Here is a 19,708-nt window from a genome sequence, read left to right as displayed (position 1 = left end):
GCTTTAGCACAGGCCGACTGACACACAGGAGAGCTGGGCTCCGCAGCCCACGGAGAGGGAGGCCCAGCTGTGCACACCTACCCACAGGCTCGCACACACAGACTGCCTGCAGCTCTACCAGCAACAGCCCCGACACGGCAACAACCAAAATGCCCACAGACAAATGCACTGTGGTGCCTCCACCAACAGACACGACTGGTCAGCAAGGAGGAACGAGCGACCGGCACGGAGGAACGAGCGACCGGCACGGAGGAACGAGCGACCGGCACGGAGGAACGAGCGACCGGCACGCGGCCCAGCGCCTGAAGTGACCATGGGCTGAGGCTATGGTGACGCAGGTCGGGGGCACGGACTCGAAGGGCCGGGAGGAAACCTTGGGCTGGAGCCCACCGTCCTGACTGGGGAAGATTTTAAGGGTGGACACCTATCAAAATCGATCGAACTGCCCCTTTATGTGCAGCTGATTATAGTCATAACGAGAAAAGAAAACATGGCTGGGCCGAGTTCCTGTTTGCCGAGAGCGGCATCTGTGCTCTCATGGGAGAGGCTGCCGAGGCCCCGCCCGAGGGGACACCAGGCCCGTGTCCTCGTCCTCGCACATGCTGGGAACAACCCTTCCAGAGGATGTTCCCAATTCTGAGGTCAAGGCCCACAGGGTCTATACTCTGCCTCCATGTAAAGCCAGAAACTTCTAGAAAGCAGCGATGTTTCTCACTTGACATTCCATCCTCAGGAACGCAGAGCTCTCACTTGCCGGGTGGCTGATGAGCGTCCGCAAGCACGTCCCCGGGAGCATCAAGCTGGAGGAGCTCCCACAACGCCTTCCTACACACAGGGACCACCTTCTACTCATACTACCTTTACGTCCATTGTACACACAACGGTCATTTCCCTGCCTCATGTGGAGGCTAGAAGAGGAGGCGCAGGGGCTGAGGCCTGGCCGCCCGGAGAACCATATGCTGCAGGCACATCTTCCTCGCTGAGCCACCAACTGGTACAGCGTGTGTCTCGCTTCTCCCTTCAGACCCCAGACAGACCCCGCGAGACCCCGGGGATCTGTGGGAACGTGGTGAGAGGCACCAGCACCACTCACGCCTCTGAGGCCCCAAGAGACACCACTCACCTCTCATTCAGAAGGTTGTCCTCAAAGATCTGCAGAAGGGTCCCGCTGAAGCTGCCCAGGGCCTGCGGGTCGCTCTGAATGCCCTTCATGTACTCAAAGAGGCTCTGGGTGGAGTGCCGGATCTGCAACACGGAGACACCTCAGAAGGCAGTGGGACCCCCGAGCCTGCCACCCCTCAGGCTTGGCTACAGCCGGTCAAGCATCTGCTGAAGAGCAGAACTGCTCCGAGCTGCAGAGACGCGAAGGTCTGGCCCCAAGCGGCTGGTGCGGACGCCAGCACAGAGCCACTCACAGTGCAGACACCCGAAGCAGACACAAGGCTCTCGGCAACGGCAGCTCAGCCTGAGCCCTCACTTAGGACATGCGGGAGAGCACGTGACGAAAGGCTGCGGCCACTCACCTTGGGTTTCGCTCACGTTTCCCACTGAAGCGGGATTTGATAATCCCCGCAATTCCCGAGTGCAGAATGTCTCGGGGCCCCGCTCGCATGTGGCCCAGGTCTCCCTGCACGCGCCCACACGGCGCAGAGGGCACCTAACGTCCTGTGGCCCGGGTCTCCCCGCACGCGCCCGCACGGCGCAGAGGGCACCTAACGTCCTGTGGCCCGGGTCTCCCCGCACGCGCCCGCACGGCGCAGAGGGCACCTCATGTCCTGTGCCCGGGTCTCCCCGCACGCGCCCGCACGGTGCAGAGGGCACCTCACGTCCTGTGGCCTGGGTCTCCCCGCACGCACCCGCACGGCGCAGAGGGCACCTCATGTCCTGTGCCCGGGTCTCCCCGCACGCGCCCGCACGGCGCAGAGAGCACCTCATGTCCTGTGCCCGGGTCTCCCCGCACGCGCCCGCACGGTGCAGAGGGCACCTAACGTCCTGTGGCCCGGGTCTCCCCGCACGCGCCCGCACGGCGCAGAAGGCACCTCACGTCCTGTGGCCCGGGTCTCCCCGCACGCGCCCGCACGGTGCAGAGGGCACCTCACGTCCTGTTACGTGTTTTCTAGGACTTAGCAGCTGTCACAGGGTTGCCACATAAAGCAGGTCATGACCCAAGGTGCAGGGGCCACGAGTGACAAGATGCAGAGAGGCCTTCAAGTTCCACAGCTCAGCCACAGACTGAGGCTCTGGAGACCCTCCCCACAGACATGGGAAGCTGGGCCTGGAGCCCTGAAAGTGGAGGGCGGAGGCCGATCTAGAACCTGATGGAGCCCAGGTACCCACATGCAGGCATCAGACACAGGTCCTGGAGGGTTGAACCCCGAGGGGACGCTGGGAGCTCCAGGGCTGCGGCCACAGGAAGAGAGTGGCGCTGGCCCTGTCCCACCTTCATCAGACTCAACCATCCCACAGGCCCTAAGCCTCCTGGGTCATGAGGAAGACACTGGGCCCCTGACCCCCTAACCAAATATGCCCGAGAGAGATAGAAAGCAATGGAAGAAAAGGCCCAGCTCCATACACACTCCCAAGAGACAGGGAAGCACCAGGCACTCCTGGAGCCACCTCCTGCCCCAGCCAGCCCGACGCCTCCTCACCGTCGACTCCGTCAAGCCGCCCAGGGACACGACTAGCCCCAGCAGGACGTGGTAGCGGTAGGTGGGCAGCCCAAGGAGCTGGGTGATGCGTGGGAAGGCCTGGGAAGGTGCACTCCAGTTCACGGAGGCCACGTCGGACCTGCAAGAGAGTGAGTGAGACAAGGCCGGGCTGCCGATGATCTCGCCATGGCTGCGGGGCCAGCACGGGGGGCCTACACCCCGACAGTACCTGGGAAACAGCTTTTCCAGTTCTCCTCGGTGGGGCACGTGGGGGATAGGAGGGCTGTCAAAGTGCAGGAGCGTCAGGAACACGCTGGCGGCGTGAGCACGGAAACGGTCAATCTTCTCACTGGCCTGCTGGGCCACACAGCACATGATGCGCTCACAGCTGCAAACCGAGAGCAGGAGGTAAACCAAGGGCGGGCGGTAAATTAAGAGCGGGCGGTAAAGGTGGGCGGTAAACCAAGGGCGGGCGGTAAATTAAGAGCGGGCGGTAAACCGAGCACAGGCGGTCCGAGCCGTGACTCCAGCCCAAGCACCACGAGGACATGCGGGCTCCTCGGGACATGGCGGCTGAGTTGGCAGCTGACACCAGGACACTGGCTCGGAAGAACCACACTCCGTTACCTTCACATCCCAGGAGCCCAACCCTACAGGTGCGCAGCAAATACATGCTATGTACATGTTACACATGTGCTACGTGTTACATGCGTGCTGATGAGGTCTTAGGGTTGAAGCAGGGACGACAAATAGGATTACAGGAGCCGGTGGAGAAGAGTGATGGGGACAGAGAGGCCGGGGATGGGGAGAGAGAAGCTGGGGCTGGGGAAAAGATGGGGAGGGGGAAAGAGAAAGAGGTGAGAACTAAGGAAATCAGGCCCCGGGATCCCCACGGCCGAGTGTCCCTGACAGAGAGACTGACAGCAAGGGCAGGGCCTGGACCTCCATGACTCAGTGCCCCCGACAGAGACCCGCAAGGGCAGGGCCTGGACCCCCTGACTGAGTGCCCCTGACAGAGACCCGCAAGGGCAGGGCCTGGACCTCCATGACTCAGTGCCCCCGACAGAGACCCACAAAGGCAGGGCCTGGACCCCCATGACTCAGTGCCCCCGACAGAGAGACCGACAGAAAGGGCAGGGCCTGGGGGTACCCACAACCCAGTGCCCCCGACAGAGACACACAGCAAGGGCAGGCCCCAATGGCAGCCTCAGGTGCAGGGAACTGAGTGATGGCTCAGCTGGTCCTGGCAGGAGCAGACCCCCAGGTTCAGGGTCCTAAGCTGAGAAGTCCCCACCTCCTGCCCGGCCCTACCCCGGGAAGCTGGCTGTCATCAAACTGGCCAGAGCACTGTTGGAGGCCCAGGCTGGGGAGCAGAGCCTTGTCCTGGGGGCACTGGGCAGAGGAGGATGGGCCCCAGCTCACGCCATGGCTACGGGGGCAGGAGGAGGGGCCTGCACAAACCTGGGGTCAGGGACCAGAGAGGCTCTCTGGGAGGAGGGTGTGTGCCCAGCAGTGCAAATGCCACTGAGCACCAGGACCGCCCGCCCCGCCAGCCTCCCCAAGCTCGGGGCTGCCCTCTAGGATGCAGAAGAGCTGCGACGCGACACTCACATATGGGCCTCGATCAGCTCAGGCTGGCTCCGAGCCAGCAGAAGTGTCAGATCCATCAGACTGGTCATGGCGGCCTTGCGGACCCTGATGGGACAAGGAGAGGCAGAGACACCCAGCTTGAGAGGGGGGTTCCAACCCTGGTTCTGCCAACCACGCCGGCAGCCTGTGTGAATTCGACACCCGTGACTAACCCCACACAGAGCCCAGGCACGCTGCCAGGGAGAAAAGTCACGGGGCCTGCAGAGGTTCCCTGTGCGCTACAGGGACGTGTGCAGGGAGCCACCCACAGCCACACACACCGGGGCCCCGAGGCATCCTACACACACAGGCGTTTCAGGGATTATCAATCCCACTACAGCAAGAAATGTTGGCAAAACCCAATGTAAGCAGCCGGCAGCCTTTCACTGAAGACGCGTCCTCCCTCACACCCTGTCAACGAGGACGACACAGGCCCAACACCTGAGGACGGGCTGGACAAGCACCTGCAAAGCCCTGCCACGCAGGCTCACCCGGGAGCAGAGAACAGGTCATCTTCCCCAGAGCCTTTAAAAGCAAAACACGGCACAAATCTACAAAGATTTCTCCCTGCAGAAAAGCCCGGGGCCTCCGAGTTTCCACGGAATAGATGGGCTTCTCAGAAGAAGCGCTCACCCACTGCTACGTACGTACCAGGTGCCCACGTCCCCTCTGCTGTCCGTGGTGTAGTCGTCCATGCAGCCCAGCAGCGCACAGTAAATCTGGGAAACATTCTCTCTGCACACAGCTTCGTCTGGGGCTCCTGCTTTCACACCGACAGTCTGGCAAATCCTGAAATTTAAAATGTGTGAGCTAACAAACAAACATCTGTGAGCCTCATCTTCCACATCGCAGAGGGCTGATGTGTGTTCCTGATCCTGAGAAGACACGCTCAGAACAGTCCAGGACCCTCGGGTAGATCAGAAACACAGAGCTCCTTCCACACGTATGGAACGTGAGACGTGCTTCCCCGAGGTCACGCTCTGCCGTCTCTCCGGTTGAAAGGTGGACGGGGACGCCCCCTGCGGCTGGTCCCTCCCACTTCCCACCCTGACTAGAGGGAACGGATGCTGGCATAGGAGAGAAGGGGGCGTGCGTGGCCCCCACAGGACTGCTCCTCTTGTGTGCCTGCAGGGAGAAGAAGGCATATGGCGTGGCCCCGGGTGCATGTCTGTCAACGAGTGCAGAGATCATTCCAAACACTGGCTGGCAGGGTCAGCTCCTCTTTGCCAACCTTGGACCAGGACACATTCTCCAATTCTCCAAGGGGCCCAGTGTTCCTAAAGAAGTTTAACATTCACTACGACTATGACAGCAAGAGAATGAAAGAGCCTCCAGCAGCTGGGACTGACGATCCTCTGGAAGAGAGGAAACCTAGGAAGTGAAGAATCATAAATCCTGCCTCTGAGCAAAAACATCCCCCTTAGCGTTCATCTGCTGGCCTTTCAGAGACTTACGACTTTAGGGAAGAACTGTTGGGACTCACCTAGCAATGGCCTTCAAGCCATCTCTCCTGGACTCAGCAAAACTTACGTCCTCGGGGGAAGTGTGGGTAACTGCTCTTAAACCTGTGAGAACCTGGAAAGCAATAAAGAATCACAGAAGAACCATAAGCTATAACAAAGTGCACTCTTTAGGGAGGTGGCAATGTTGGCCCGGAGCCACAGACCCCACACCATGAGATAGGCAGCTCCTGGCACCACCTTCCTCACGGCCATCCATGGCCCCTGGTACAACCCAGGAAGGACACCCGGGGAGAGGTCACCTCCAGCCTCTCCACGGCCCCCGGTACAACCCAGGAAGGACACCCGGGGAGAGGTCACCTCCAGCCTCTCCACGGCCCCCGGTACAACCCAGGAAGGACACCCGGGGAGAGGTCACCTCCAGCCTCTCCACGGCCCCCGGTACAACCCAGGAAGGACACCCGGGGAGAGGTCACCTCCAGCCTCTCCACGGCCAGCCCCCACCCCAGGGTGTCACTGGGGGTCTGGCCACACCCTACCTGAGGTCCCCCCCTTTTGTCCTACGCTGAGACCTGGGGTATGGGACAAAGGAAGCTGCTGGGTCCCGACAACCTCATCTGTCACGTCTCCAAGTGATCCTGTTTCACATTTATCTGTGTTTCAGCTGGATAAACCCCCACATGCGAGTTTTAGATGGCATGACGGCTGCGAGGCCCACCCGCCACACAGGCAGGAGTCCGTCTGGAGCTGCAGATCCTGAAGTGCCAAGGCTGGATCCCATGGGGAGGGAAGGGCGTGGGGAACACAGTGGCCAGGGCCTATTCCAGCTTCAGACGCCAGGTGGCCGGAGGGGAGACAAGCAGGAGTTCCCGGCAGGTTGGTCAGCGGGACCAGCACCACAGGAAAGCGTGAGAGAGCAGGTCACTGAGGCCAGCGTGGGGCTGACCTCTGGGAGGACGTGGAACCACCTCTGCCCCGACCTGGATGCAGGATGCACGGCCGCAACCAAAACAGGACCCGGCTCCACAACGCACAAAGGCAACTGTGTTCTCCTCACTCTCGGTAGCTGCTTCTACAAACAACACCTTCTCCTCCCTCCCAGAATTCAGCTTTTTCAAGTCTGTCCTCTGACAGCAAAGGGTTCGCCAGGGCCCTAAGGGGCCACAGACCTTGGGTGCCCTCTGCCCCCTTCCTCCTGGCCACAGGTGCCGGTTTCCAGGAACCCCCTCCCAGCTACAAGCACTGATGGGTTTATTAACGGCTGGGCCTACCTCATGCCCCAACACACGAGGCTCCCGCACCCTCGCCCTAGGCCCCGTCCACTGCGCGTGGCCAGCCTCACCTGCTGGAGCCGGCCTTTCAGAAGGAAGCCTGGAAGGGCGCCCAAGGCCAACGAGAAGCCACAGCGAGTCATCTCCTCGGGGTTCCGAAGCTCAGCCAGGTACTGCGTGATCAGCTCCTCTAAAAGGAAGCAACGAGTGTGAAGAGAGGCCCTCTGCTGCCCATCGTGTACAGCCACACCCGACGTGTGCCCCAAACAGGAGCAAAGCCACAGTGAACAAAGGAGGAGCCACCTGAGGTTCCCAAAGCAGACACGTTTCCAAAGTGGCCTACCTCAAAATAGGAATCAAAAAGAGAATTTTTTTTTTGAGAGAGTCTCATTCTGTCACCCAGGCTGGAGTGCAGTGGTGCAAGCTTAGCTCGCTGCAGCCTCAACCCCACACTCAGCCTCCCAAGTAGCTGGGATTACAGGTGTGTGCCACCATGCCAAGCTAATGCATGATTTTTACATACTTATAATAATTTTAAGTGGTGATTCACACACTTTTCACGTGATTAATAATGCATGTTCTATCATATGACATAAAGGAACACTGTGGGCCAACATATGTGCATGTGACACTTTAAAAATAAAAGTACGATTCATGAAGCAGATCCCTCAAACATGATGTGCGAGAAGCAAGCCCGAACTTCAGCACGGGGCGCAGGATGTACAGTGAGGCGGCACAGCAGCCACGCACGGGACACGGCGTTAAGCCAGCCTAATGCTACTTTCATAAAGAAGGAAAAAACAGCAAAATGTATTAACGAGTGAAACACACAGCAGAAAAATGTCACGGTGCATACAAAAATTCTAAAAACACTGACCGAGTGCAGTGGCTCACACCTGTAATCCCAGAACTTTGGGAGGCTGAGGCAGGTGGATCACCTGAGGTCAGGAGTTCGATTCCAGCCTGGCCAATGTAGTAAAACCCCGTCTCTACTAAAAATACAAAAATTAGCCGGGTATGGTGGCAGGCACCTGTAGTCCCACCTACTCAGGAGGCTGAGGCACAAGAATTGCTTGAACTCGAGAGGCAGAGGTTGCAGTGAGCCGAATCACACCACACCACTCCAGCCTGGGTGATGGAGCAAGACTCTGTCTCAAAAAAATAAAATAAAATAATAAAATATATATATATATATATATATATATGTAATGTAAGAAAACACAAAGCGTGATTCTGCGCTTCAAAGAGTAACGCTGTGCTCCAGGACCAGCTGCCAGGGTGCCGTCAACAGAGACGCGTCCCTGCAGAGCCACCTGTTCAGAGCTGATGCAACATCCTGGGCAGCTGCAGGACCTGCCCACAGCTCCTCGGCTGGGAACCTGAGACCCGAACAGTCCCACTCCAGCCATGATCGTGGTGGCTCTGCTCCACTGCACAACCGAGGCCTCCTCCGTGCCCAGACACTCCCCAGCAGCTTCCTGCTGGAAGCCCCTGGAGTCTTCAAGAAAAGGGCTCCCCACTCACCCTGAATTGCGGGATCTGCCTCCCCCGGCTCCTTCATGTAATATTCACTGCATAGAGCAGCCAGGGCCGAGACCGCTGCATCCTAAAACAAAGGCAGCACGGTGAGCGCACAGCAGCTCTGCTCGGAGAAGCCCCCGGCCAGGGACAGAGCAGGTCACTCTGAAGTCAGAGAAGCACCTGACTAGGGACACCGTGGTCACCCTGAGGTCAGAGCAGCCCCTGCCTGACCAGGGACCCAGCGGGTCGCCCTGAGGTTGGAGAAGCACCCGGCGAAGGACACAGCAGGTCACCCTTGAGGTCAGAGAAGGACCTGACCAGGGACACAGCGGGTCACCCTGAGATCTCGGCACAGCCATGACTTTCGAACCAAACCAAAAGAACCCCTAAGTCATGCTACTCCTTTCCAGCACACCTGCTCACCATCATCTGTCAGATACACGCATCACTTTACTACCACTACAACTAAGAAACTGAATGGATAACCTGATTATTCCTTCCACAATGTCTGTCTTCTAATATGGAACAATAATAAAATGGAGCATATTTTTCTTTCCCAGAAATAGTTATGAAGAAAAAGGCATACACTATGCACCCAGAGTAACGGGGCAGGGCCTTCAGGCCAAGCCACGTCAGCCTCATTTAGAGAGACAGGGCTCCGGGGGCGCACTGGGAACAGGAGTTGGGGCCGGACGGCAGGAGACCCCCGGGAACCCATCCCAAGGCCACCAGGAGCCGTGGTGGGAGGGACGGCAATTGCTGCACAGAGCAGGAGCGGGCAGAGAGTCACCAGTCCCGCCGCGTGCGGGGCTCAGTGCCACTGTCTCCTCGAACCCCCACCTCTGCCACCTACGGAGGAGCCTCTCGTGACCACACAGCCAGCAAGTGGCAAACACCAAACCCACGTGTTCTTTCCACTGCTCCCCCGAAGCCCAGGAGCCGAGGCCAACAGAGCAGCCTTGGAGAGGCACTGGGGGCGGGGCAGGTGGGGGCCGTGAGCAGAGGAGGTGCGTCGTCCACAGGGTGCTGCATTCCACGAGTCACCACCTGTGCCAATCCCAGGGGTAAAGTGCACCAGCATCATGGCCAGTGTGAATTAATCATGGATTTTGAAATAAAATTTTGAGGCACTGATCATGATGCATTCAAATTCAATTAGTAGAACGGTACTTGGATCCTACAGAATGTTCAAGTTCCTTAAGAAAAAAAAATAAGGAAATTGAAGATGCTAAGGAAAAAGAAATGCTAAGCATGGAGGAAGTCAGAGAATTACAAGACACCTAAATGTACTTCCATTCTTCATCCTCAATATCAAAACCTAGTCAACGTTGGTAACTATGGTTTGTTTTTTTTGTTGTTGTTTTTTTTTTTGAGGCAGGGTCTTGCTCTTGTCACCCAGGCTGGAGTGCAATGGCGTGATCTCGGTTCACTGCAACCTTCGCCTCCCAAGTTCAAGCAATTCTCCTGCTTCAGCCTCTTGAGTAGCTGGGATTACAGGCGCGCGCCACCTCGCCCCGCTAATTTTTGTATTTTTAGTAGAGATGGGGTTTCACCATGTTGGCCAGGCTGGCCTCGAACTCCTGACCTCAAGTGATCCACCCGCCACTGTGCCGGGCCCATGGTTTCTTATCTATGCAATGAGATCAGCGTTACAGCTCTGTGAGTCCAAAGTCCACCTGTAACCCCCAGGACGGGAGGGGAGGGCAGGTGGCCGGGGACACACACACACACTGGCACCCACACAACATGACCAGGTCAATGTGTGCGAGCAGAGGTCCTGGGGTGCTGTTTTCTCATCTGCACAGGAGCATCATAAAGGGAGTTTCCAAACCTCGGATCCTACAGGACACGGAACTCAACAGAGCACAGTTACTATTGATGCAGAAAAAGTGTTTCAAAGGTAACTATAATTAAAACAGCCAGAAGCAATAAAAAATTAAACATTCGGATTCCAATGGCTGTACTGGATTTTCTGGTTATAAACCGTGTAGACGCTACCATCCGGGATTCCAAATAGAATGATGCCCCCATTTGTCAGTTATCAGGCTAGTGCAGGGACAGCCTCATGATGCAGTCGCCAACACAAACACCATCCGTGACTAACACACTAACACCGCCACAGCGCCGGCCGGGAACGCCCATGCTCACCGTACCTTCATCTGCTGGCGGGAGTGACTTGAGATGAGATGGAGATGTCTCAAAGTGTCATTTATCAGCCATTGCCAACCATCTGTCAAAAAATCAAGTTAGCGTACCCAGGCAATCAAAAACACCATGAAATCAAAAACAACAGCAAAAACAGCTTCTATTAATACTAATCTTAAAGTCGATGGTAACCTTTGAGAGGAATCTGTGGAAAAGCCAAAGTGAACATTCTCCATGTTGTGTTAAGTCCAAGGCCCCTTCCTCTCATGGCTGTTAAATTGTGTAAGCTCTTACTGAGGGAAATACCAGCATTCTGTAAATTTTTATACATCACATTTTGGGAAACTTTTATTCTTTTGTTACCCCTAAATCTTTTCCTTCAAACGGTCTCCCCCGGCTCCCACCGATATAAACCCAAATCTTTAACTCAATTAGATCCTGCACAAGCAACAAATGTGAAGGCTATTCAATTAACAAAAAAAAAGTCCTGACTTCTGAGGCTGCTGAGACAGCCCCGGGACACCACAGCCCTGGGGGCTCCCTTCACTGTGCTCTGGCAGCCCAGCATGGGGGGCTGCTGAGGAACTGGAGCCGCCTCTGCCCACAGGGTCCGTGGTGTCGGCGGCCGGCACGCTCCTGGTCCATGAGGGCCTGGGTGGCTGCAGCTCCCGACTGTCTGCCTGGGAGAAGAACTGACCCAGAGTGCCGGGCCCCGGGCATGGAAGTGAGGAGATGGGGGTACTGAGGTGACGGCGGGGAAGGGCCCTCCTGTGTTGGGGGGAGAGGGTGGTAGGTACCCATTATTTAAGCAGGTTCTTGTACCAACTTCAAGGCAACGTATCCGATTAATATCGTGAACCTTTAAGCTATAATCGTTTATCGCCCCCATCCTAACAGGTTCATTTTTACCTTTTAATCTGAAGTCATTCTGTAAGAAAATGCTATTATTAAAAATGAAAGCACTTACCAATTACGGTGTCACCTCTAAAGGGCATTTTGGAAAGTGACAACTTTTCTATTAAAACGCACACTGGAAAAAAAAAAAAGGATAGACGCAGTGTTACTTTTCCAAAAGCGCCTGCCACAGCGGCTTGCCCTTGCCACATTCTGAGTTGTGTGTGGCCAGCTCCTGCCCCTCACCCGCCCAACCTACCCTGCTGCCAGGGCTGGAAACATCCCAGAACCATTTCCGAACCACCATGAGAAGCCCAAGACGCCTCCTCCGCTGAGCAGCCTGAAGAAAGTGCTGCAGACCCAGCCACGTGGCAAAAGGCCCACGTGTGAGCCCACGTGCACTTCAGAGAAGCCGGGCCGGCCTGTCAGGGAGCTGCAGACGTCCCTGTGACAGGCTGTACGGGAAGCATAGCGGCTTCTGCTCCTAGACCTGTCACTCAGGACCCAAGCGACAGACAGCCATCACCTGCAATGCTCCAGACCGCAGGCCATGCCTGTCACTTCCCCACATAGCTCGTCACTCACACTCTCCATGACCAGAAACGTGGCCCTGACCAGCCACGAGGGGGCCAGGATGCACGAGACAGAGACGACTGGACAGCATCAGCAGCTCCCACGGCCACACACTGCTCTAGCTCCCACCGTCTCTACCTAACAACGGAACCCACTCGCAGACGCCTGCTGCACGCTTGTTCATGGTATTTGCTATTTCTCCTGAGGGACTAAACTCTCCTTCCATTTTTTGTCACCGTGAACAAGGAGGCCTGACCGTGCTACAGATGCGGAGGCCGTCGGTCCACCTGGCGTCCCTGCACACAGGACAGGGACCACACACACACTTCCCATCGTCACAGATACTGCCACTCATCAAACTGAACAGACCAGACAACTCCTGTCCCACGAGAGACCCTGCTCTGTGTCTGTCAGCACCAAGATCCTTCAGTGCCAACTGCAGCCGACTGGAAAGAGGAAAACGGTCCTCTCGATGTGAAGTAACCTGGTACTTCCATGCCTCCGAGGTGAGGCCGGCACCCTCACCGTCCACGGCCACGAGTCTGCTCCTCTTCTGCATGAAATGCCCACACGTCTGCTCTGCCCCATTTCATACTGGATCCTTTACCTCGTCACAGGCAGTTTTACAATTTAGTCTTTGTACACTAATTAACTTTTTACCTTTTCGACTGTAGAACAGACGTTTATTCTCAATCTCTGTTATCCCGACCAACCTATACATGGTCTATTCTTCAATATAAGGCCCAACATAATTATCTCCTTTTGTTTCTACCTTGTGGAATTATTATTATAAAATCTGTTAGCTGGGGATTACATGCCAAGAGAGGGGAAACAAAAAGAAACAAAAAACCCCAGAAAACCAGTTCTTACCACAAGTTAGAAAAACCCAGCGAGGGGCTGCTGGGACCTGACATTCAGGGTCTGCTTTACACTCAGAGGAGGGGAGGGGAAAGGCAGCGCTGGGAAGACAAAACAAGGGTCTGTGCTCAGGGACGCCGGGCGAGACTCTGGGCCCCGTAAACTACTTCCCTTTACTTCTGTGCAGATTTGAACATTTCTCAACTAAGAAGTTTTCTTCAGAGACTGACATTGTCCTACAACGTCTCCTAAAATTTCTTCGAGGATTTTTATGATGGTAGTTTTTATGCGTAAGTTTTTAGTTACTCTCACATTTAGTTTTAGATACGATTTTACCTTCTTCCACGTGGGCACCTGTGACACCGTCACTCACTCAAGTGACACGCCTTTGTCCCAGTGCGAATCCTTTCAGCTCTGAACAGAGTACTGCTCTGATGTGTTTTAAGGACTGGGAAATCAAAGTCTTAACTAGTTTTTAAAATAATTTTCTTGGAGATGCACCTGCATGTGAACTTTAAATGTATTTTATAATCAAGTTAAAAACGGCACACGCGGCTCAGCGGTGCCTCAGCCTCTCATGAAATGGCATGCGGGGCTCAGCGGTGGAATGAAGCGGTGCCTCAGCCTCTCACGAAACGGCACACGGGACTCAGTGGTAGACATGAAAAGGCTTGTACCCACATCTCGCACAGGAATATTCCTGGCAACCTTGTTCACAACAGCAACAGATAGAAATAGCCCCAGTGTACTTTACTGAGTGCTGGTCGAACACACTGGTAAAACCCAACCGTGGGCTAGGAAGGCACAAAGTGTGAACACATGGACAGCTGGATGGGGTCTCAGGGCACCACGCTCACAGAAAATGCCCACCTCGAAATGCCACGACCATACCAGTCGATCATGGCATATTCATGGCATATTCTAGAAGGGACAGACTGGTGGCAGGGGGGCAGGGTGAGAATGCAAAGGGCAGGGGCTGTCTCTGTGGGAAGGACGCAGGTTTCTGATTTGAGTGTGGAGTTAGTTACAGAAATCTACACAGGGCATCAATCTGCACGAAACTAGACACACATGGCCACTCCACACACACATGAAGCCACGAAACCGCACAGGCCTGCAGTCCAGTTAGAGGCAGGGCCTCGACACCGCAGTCCCAGCTCCAACACTGTCATACCCGGAGTCACCGCGGAGGAAGCATGGGAAGCACAGCCAGGCTCTATTACTAATCTCATAACTTCCTGTAAGTCTACAATTATTTCGAAATGAAGAATATTTTTTAAAAACTAACAGACTAGATAACGCAGACCAACCCTCCACTAAGACATTTTTAAAAGCCAGACAAAATGAAAACACACAGGAAGTGCCTGCAGTTACCGGAGAGCTCACGAAGACCTGAGGGGGACAGAGTGGCGGGGGCCAACTCTCCCTGGCTCACGGCTGACTCCAGGGGGCGCCACAAGAACCAGAAACCCCCAACAGTGCATCCAGGAGCATCTCCAGCTGGCAGGAGAACGGGAGTCCAGGAGGACCAAAGGGAGAAGCGGTAGAGCCCTCACCACAGGCTCTGAACCCAGAGGACCACACCTAGAAATGGGTGTAAAACGTGGGCCAGCCCAGCACGGACCCCTCCTACGTCCCAAAACCCAACGGAGGTGACCCCGACAGCAAGCACCCGCCTCCCGTCAAGAGCCAACATCAAGTCTCTCTGGGAGAGGAGAACATTCCAGGCCTCAGAGCATTTCTGTAATGTCTTGTTCCTGCGACTTGGTGGAGATGCTTTTCATGTATGATAAACCGTCCTTCAGAAACAGCCACAGAGGCTCCAGATGATGACATTAAACAAAGATTTTAAACCATGCTTAATATGTGCCAGGATGTGAAAAAAATGAAAACTAAGAATATGAAAACTATAAAAAATAAGTTCTGAAAAATAAAAAAATTCAAGGATGCGTTTAACGGCAGATAAGGCACACCTGAAAGAATTTGTGACAATGATATTTAAATCAAAGAAAATGTTCCTGTAATCCCAGCACTTTGGGAGGCCAAGGTGAGCAGATCACAAGGTCAAGAGATCGAGACCAGCCTGGCCAACGTGGTGAAACCCCATCTCTACAAAAAATACAAAAATTAGCTGGGTGTGGTGGCGCATGCCTGTAGTCCCAGCTACTCAGGAGGCTGAAGCAGGAAAATCGCTTAATCCCGGGAGGTGGAGGTTGCAGTGAGCTGAGATTGTGCCACCGCACTCCAGGCTGGCAACAGAGCAAGACCCCAACTCAAAAAAAAAAAAAAAAAAAAAGAAAAAAAAAAGTCCAAACTGAATCAGACAAAACCAGAGGAGGGAGTGTAAGAGGCGTAAAGAATTAAGTGTGGTGATCCAGACAAGACGTGGGTAATAAGAGTCCCAAAAGGAGAGGAGAGGCCAGTGAGCAATGTTCAAAGAGATCATGGCTAGGAATTTTTCTAAAGTGAACAAAACATCGACAGAAAATACAAATTATGGAACAAGTATGAACCCTAGAGCCCCAAGTCAGATAAACACAAAGGGAACTTGTTCTAGGAATATCACCGTAAAAGTGCTGAAAACCAAATAAAGATAAAATCTCAAAAGAAGCCAGCGAAACTTAAAAGATTGTCTCCAATAAAGTAATAAGTAGACTGGCAGCTAACCTCTCCAGAAGACAAGAGACTATTATCTTTAAAGTGCCAAAACACAAACGAATGAATAAATGCAAACTAAAGTTTCATTCTTAGCAAAAATAACCTTTAAGAATCAAAGTGGGGAAAAAAAAAAAAAACAGCACCTTTGGGAGGCCGAGGTGGGTGGATCACCTGAGGTCAGGAGTTCAAGACCAGCCTGGCCCACATGGTGGAACCCCATCTCCACTAAAAATACAAAAATTAGCCTGCCATGGTGGCGCATGCCTGTAATCCCAGCTACTCGGGAGGCTGAGGCGGGAGAAACACTTGAACCTGGGAGATGGAGGCTGCAGTGAGCCGAGATCGCGCCACTGTGACTCCAGCCTGGGCAACAAGAGTGAATGAGACTCCGTCTCAAAAAAAAAGTGGAAAAAGCCATTTTGGGATAAACAAACGAGAGGGTGCCACCAGCAGACACACACTATGGAAAACACTAGAGTGTTCTCCAGGCAAAGAGAAAATGGTCCTCTTAGAAGGTGAGAAATGCAGGACAGAACAAGAAGGAGAAGCAGCAGATGGCTGTGTGGGTAAATCCCAGGGAATTCCCACGGAACAAGAAAGAGAACAGGGTATCTGTAGAGGTAAATCCGAATGAACTCCGACTACGTAAAACAACATAACGTCCTGTGTGATTTAAGATACAGGTAAAAGCGAAAGGCACGACAGCACCGGCCCTGTCTCTGCTGAGGGGATGGGGAGGTGGCAGGTGTGTTCAGGGCATCAGGGATGGAGCACGGAGCCCTCACCCCCACAGCAGGAAGTCCATTAACAGCATGTCCCCGGCTTGCTAAGTCACGATCCTCCACACACCTGTGGCCGACTCAAGGCTCACCAGTGCCTCTGGTTTCCCTCCCGTCTTCGGCATGAGAGGAGAACTTTTCCTGATTCTCGTGACGCCTCTGGTGCAAGGCTGTGAGCCAGATGACCCTCTTCCTCCCGGCCCCTGCCCTCGGTGATCCACATGTGAGCAGGATAAAAAAACACCTGTGGTTTTAAGACACTGAAACTTGGGGATTGTTTCAAGAGCAAAACGCAGCCCACCCTGACTGACAAACCCCTCCTTCATCGCTGCTTCACTAAACAGAGTTCCTGTTTCTTTCCTTTGATTCTAAAGCATGAAATGCAAGAGCCACTGAGACTAAGACGGAGACAAGGGGACGCTCATCTTCCTGGCACCGGGGGAAGCAGCTCAGTTCAGGCCACGCTGAGGAGATCCAGAATGTTCATCTCCTCTCGTGAATATTCACGACAAAGGCCAACCTGTATGACATTTCTTTGATATGGGGACGCAGACGACTCCCAAGGGTTGAGCCACTTTTCCCACAAAATGTGCAAAAAACGTCTGAAGAAACCTGCGGTTCGACACCTCCGGGGCACCTGCGGCCGGGGCGCACCTGATGCTCCTGCGGGCGGCATGTCACCGACATGCCGGCGTCCTCGGGGGTGAGGGCGCCATCCTCTGGCCTGGGTGAGAAAGTGACCAGCAGCCCCTCCCCGTCTCCCACATGTAGCCCGTGAACCCACAGATTTCTCACACCGACAAGAGCTTGGAGTCTTGTCTCACTTGAAAGAACACATCTAAAACTAAGGATATCAGGAAACAGCTGCGTACATACAGAACTCAGAAATACAGAAGCAAGGAAAACAGACAGCTAAAAAACTGAAAGGGTTGCCTTTGGAAAAATTAAAATGTGGGACTGGGAGATGCGAGGCCAAGACCACAGACGCTATGCAGAACTATTTCACCTTCTGAACTATTCCTACTTGAAAGCTGAAAGGGAAAATAATTTCCTACGAAGTGTAAAAATGAACGAGGAGGAGAAAAAAACCTGAGTTGACACCAAGGCTCAGTCAGGGTCACCAGGGACACAGCCGGCTTCAGAGCCTGCAGGCCACAGAGTCTCCTGGGGCCAGCAAAGGCCATGGAGGGGAAGGAGCTGCACAAGGAGGGCCGGCACCGGGAGCTGTGGCCACGGCTGGGGAGTGCAGGCAGCCAAGGGGCCCCCAGGGAGGGCGTGGGCAGCATGGGCAGCCTTCCACGGGACACGCCCACCACGGTGCGAGGCGACATGTGCAGGAGTGCCGCGTTTGCACTCAGCGGTGTGAGGGAGTGCAAACACGGCACTCCAGCAAACACACTCATGGTGCAGACACAGCTGGAGGCCGGCAGGGGGCCCAGAGCAGGGATGCCTCCCATAAAGATGCCCTTCTCCACGATGCCCCCCAGCAATCCACACCCTGCCGTGAACCCTGAGGGATGCATCCCAACAGCACACGTGCCCCAGAGCAGAGGGCAGGGTGGGAAAGCTGGAGTTGGGGGTAGAGAGAGGCAGACAGAAACCACCCTGCACCCAGCACCCCCAACAACAGACCACAGCCCTCCACCATCCTTCAGAGCAGAGCACCGAGAACCCGGATGGCATGAAGACGCCAAACACCGAAATCGCGGTAAGGGCGCCTTTTTAAAACCCGGACGAAGCACATCAGTGTTTATGTTCCACGGTTACTTGTGCAGCCTGCAGTGCCTGCCAGCGGGGAGCAGTGGGTGTGGTGGGTGAGGAAGGGACAGGACAGGGTGGCTACTTTGTCTCAAGTCTTTCCAAATATCATCATCAAAAAGCCCAACTAGAACCCACAACATTCCCCCTCTCCCCGCTAAGTACAAATGCAGCCTCACGCCCAGGGAGGGCACGTCGTGTGGAAAGCTGCCCACGACAACCACACGGAGGCTCCAGGACCTGCGGTTTTTCCATGGTTTCCTCCTGAGCTCGTGACAATTCTGCCTATCATGGGTACGTGGCAACAATGCACAGGCCAACGGTGCCCTGCAGCCAACAGCGGCCAATGCCCAACAGGACCCCTAAGGGGCGATCACTCTGGAGCCTGGGGGACATCAATGCAGCTGCCCTAACCACACATTCAAGAAGAAGAGCAGATTACAGAGCAGCACCTCCGCAATGGGCCCCGCTTCACGGAGCAGGAGGGTAAAGGAAATTCAGCCAAGATGGCGTCCTGGGGACTCGGAACGCATTCAACTCCATCACCGCCAGCCACAGGGAGTCGGAACGTGTTCAACTCCATCGCCGCCAGCCACGGGGACACGGAACGCCTTCAACTCCGTCACCACCGGCCACGGGGACTCAGAACGCCTTCAACTCCGCCACCGCTGGCCACGGGGACTCAGAACGCCTTCAACTCCGTCGCCAGCCACGGGGACACGGAACGCCTTCAACTCCGTCACCACCGGCCACGGGGACTCAGAACGCCTTCAACTCCACCGCCGCCGGCCACGGGGACACGGAACGCCTTCAACTCCGTCACCACCGGCCACGGGAACTCCGAACGCCTTCAACTCCGCCGCCGCCGGCCACAGGGACTCGGAACGCCTTCAACTCCGTCACCACCGGCCACGGGGATTCGGAACGCCTTCAACTCCATCACCGCCAGCCACGGGGACTCCAAACACCTTCAACTCTGTCGCCGCCGGCCACGGGGACTCGGAACACCTTCAGCTCCGTCGCTGGCCAAAGGGATTCGGAACGCCTTTAACTCCCCCCTTTCATGGTGGGCAGTGGCTCCTGTGCAGACTTACTGCTCAAACACCAAGAGCGACCCTAAAAGCAGACCCTGCAGCACACGGGGAGCACGTGAAGGTCGTGTGAAGGTCGTAGGACTGCCTCCAACTGCCATCTCCAGGGCACGACCCGTGTCGTGGGTGGGAAGTGGGGGACATTGAACCCTTCTGAGAGCACTCGACACCCCACTCCATCCCAAGCCAAACTCCTAGATCCAGAAACAGCTTACAGGTCACCAGCTGTCCATGACATGTGGGGGATGGTCTTGATCCCACTAAGGAGGCAACTCCGGGCACCCATGGGTACGTCGGAAAGGTGACACCCCTGCACCGTGTGCTCTGGAGGCATCTGAGGGACAGTGACCAAGTCTACATCCAAAACATGACACGCCGGTCTTAGCCAACAGGGACCACCTGCAGAACTGGCAGTCCCATGCC

General features: G+C 55.2%; 1 protein-coding gene across 6 annotated transcripts in view; it reads right to left on the bottom strand.

Moving 5' to 3' along the window:
* Positions 1–19,708, bottom strand: part of TBCD (tubulin folding cofactor D) — a 202,876-nt gene that overhangs the window by 11,015 nt on the left and 172,153 nt on the right. For all 6 annotated transcript variants that reach the window (XR_010153175.1, XR_010153174.1, XM_024350788.3 and 3 more), the window contains 10 exons: positions 11,642–11,704; positions 10,683–10,759; positions 8,533–8,614; positions 7,080–7,198; positions 5,761–5,852; positions 4,929–5,066; positions 4,260–4,343; positions 2,878–3,036; positions 2,649–2,787; positions 1,124–1,245 (listed from right to left, as the gene is read on the bottom strand). Coding sequence is in view for 4 of the 6 variants with exons in the window: in XM_024350788.3 (XP_024206556.1) it covers positions 1,124–1,245; positions 2,649–2,787; positions 2,878–3,036; positions 4,260–4,343; positions 4,929–5,066; positions 5,761–5,852; positions 7,080–7,198; positions 8,533–8,614; positions 10,683–10,759; positions 11,642–11,704 (1,075 nt within the window). In the remaining 2 variants the exon portion in view is untranslated. The remainder of the gene's footprint in view (positions 1–1,123; positions 1,246–2,648; positions 2,788–2,877; positions 3,037–4,259; positions 4,344–4,928; positions 5,067–5,760; positions 5,853–7,079; positions 7,199–8,532; positions 8,615–10,682; positions 10,760–11,641; positions 11,705–19,708) is intronic.

The sequence above is a fragment of the Pan troglodytes genome, chromosome 19 (genome assembly GCF_028858775.2).
Source record: "Pan troglodytes isolate AG18354 chromosome 19, NHGRI_mPanTro3-v2.0_pri, whole genome shotgun sequence".
NCBI classification, from domain to species: domain Eukaryota; kingdom Metazoa; phylum Chordata; class Mammalia; order Primates; family Hominidae; genus Pan; species Pan troglodytes.
Note: the sequence above shows the minus strand (reverse complement) of the source record. Positions and strands in the feature narration are given on the sequence as shown.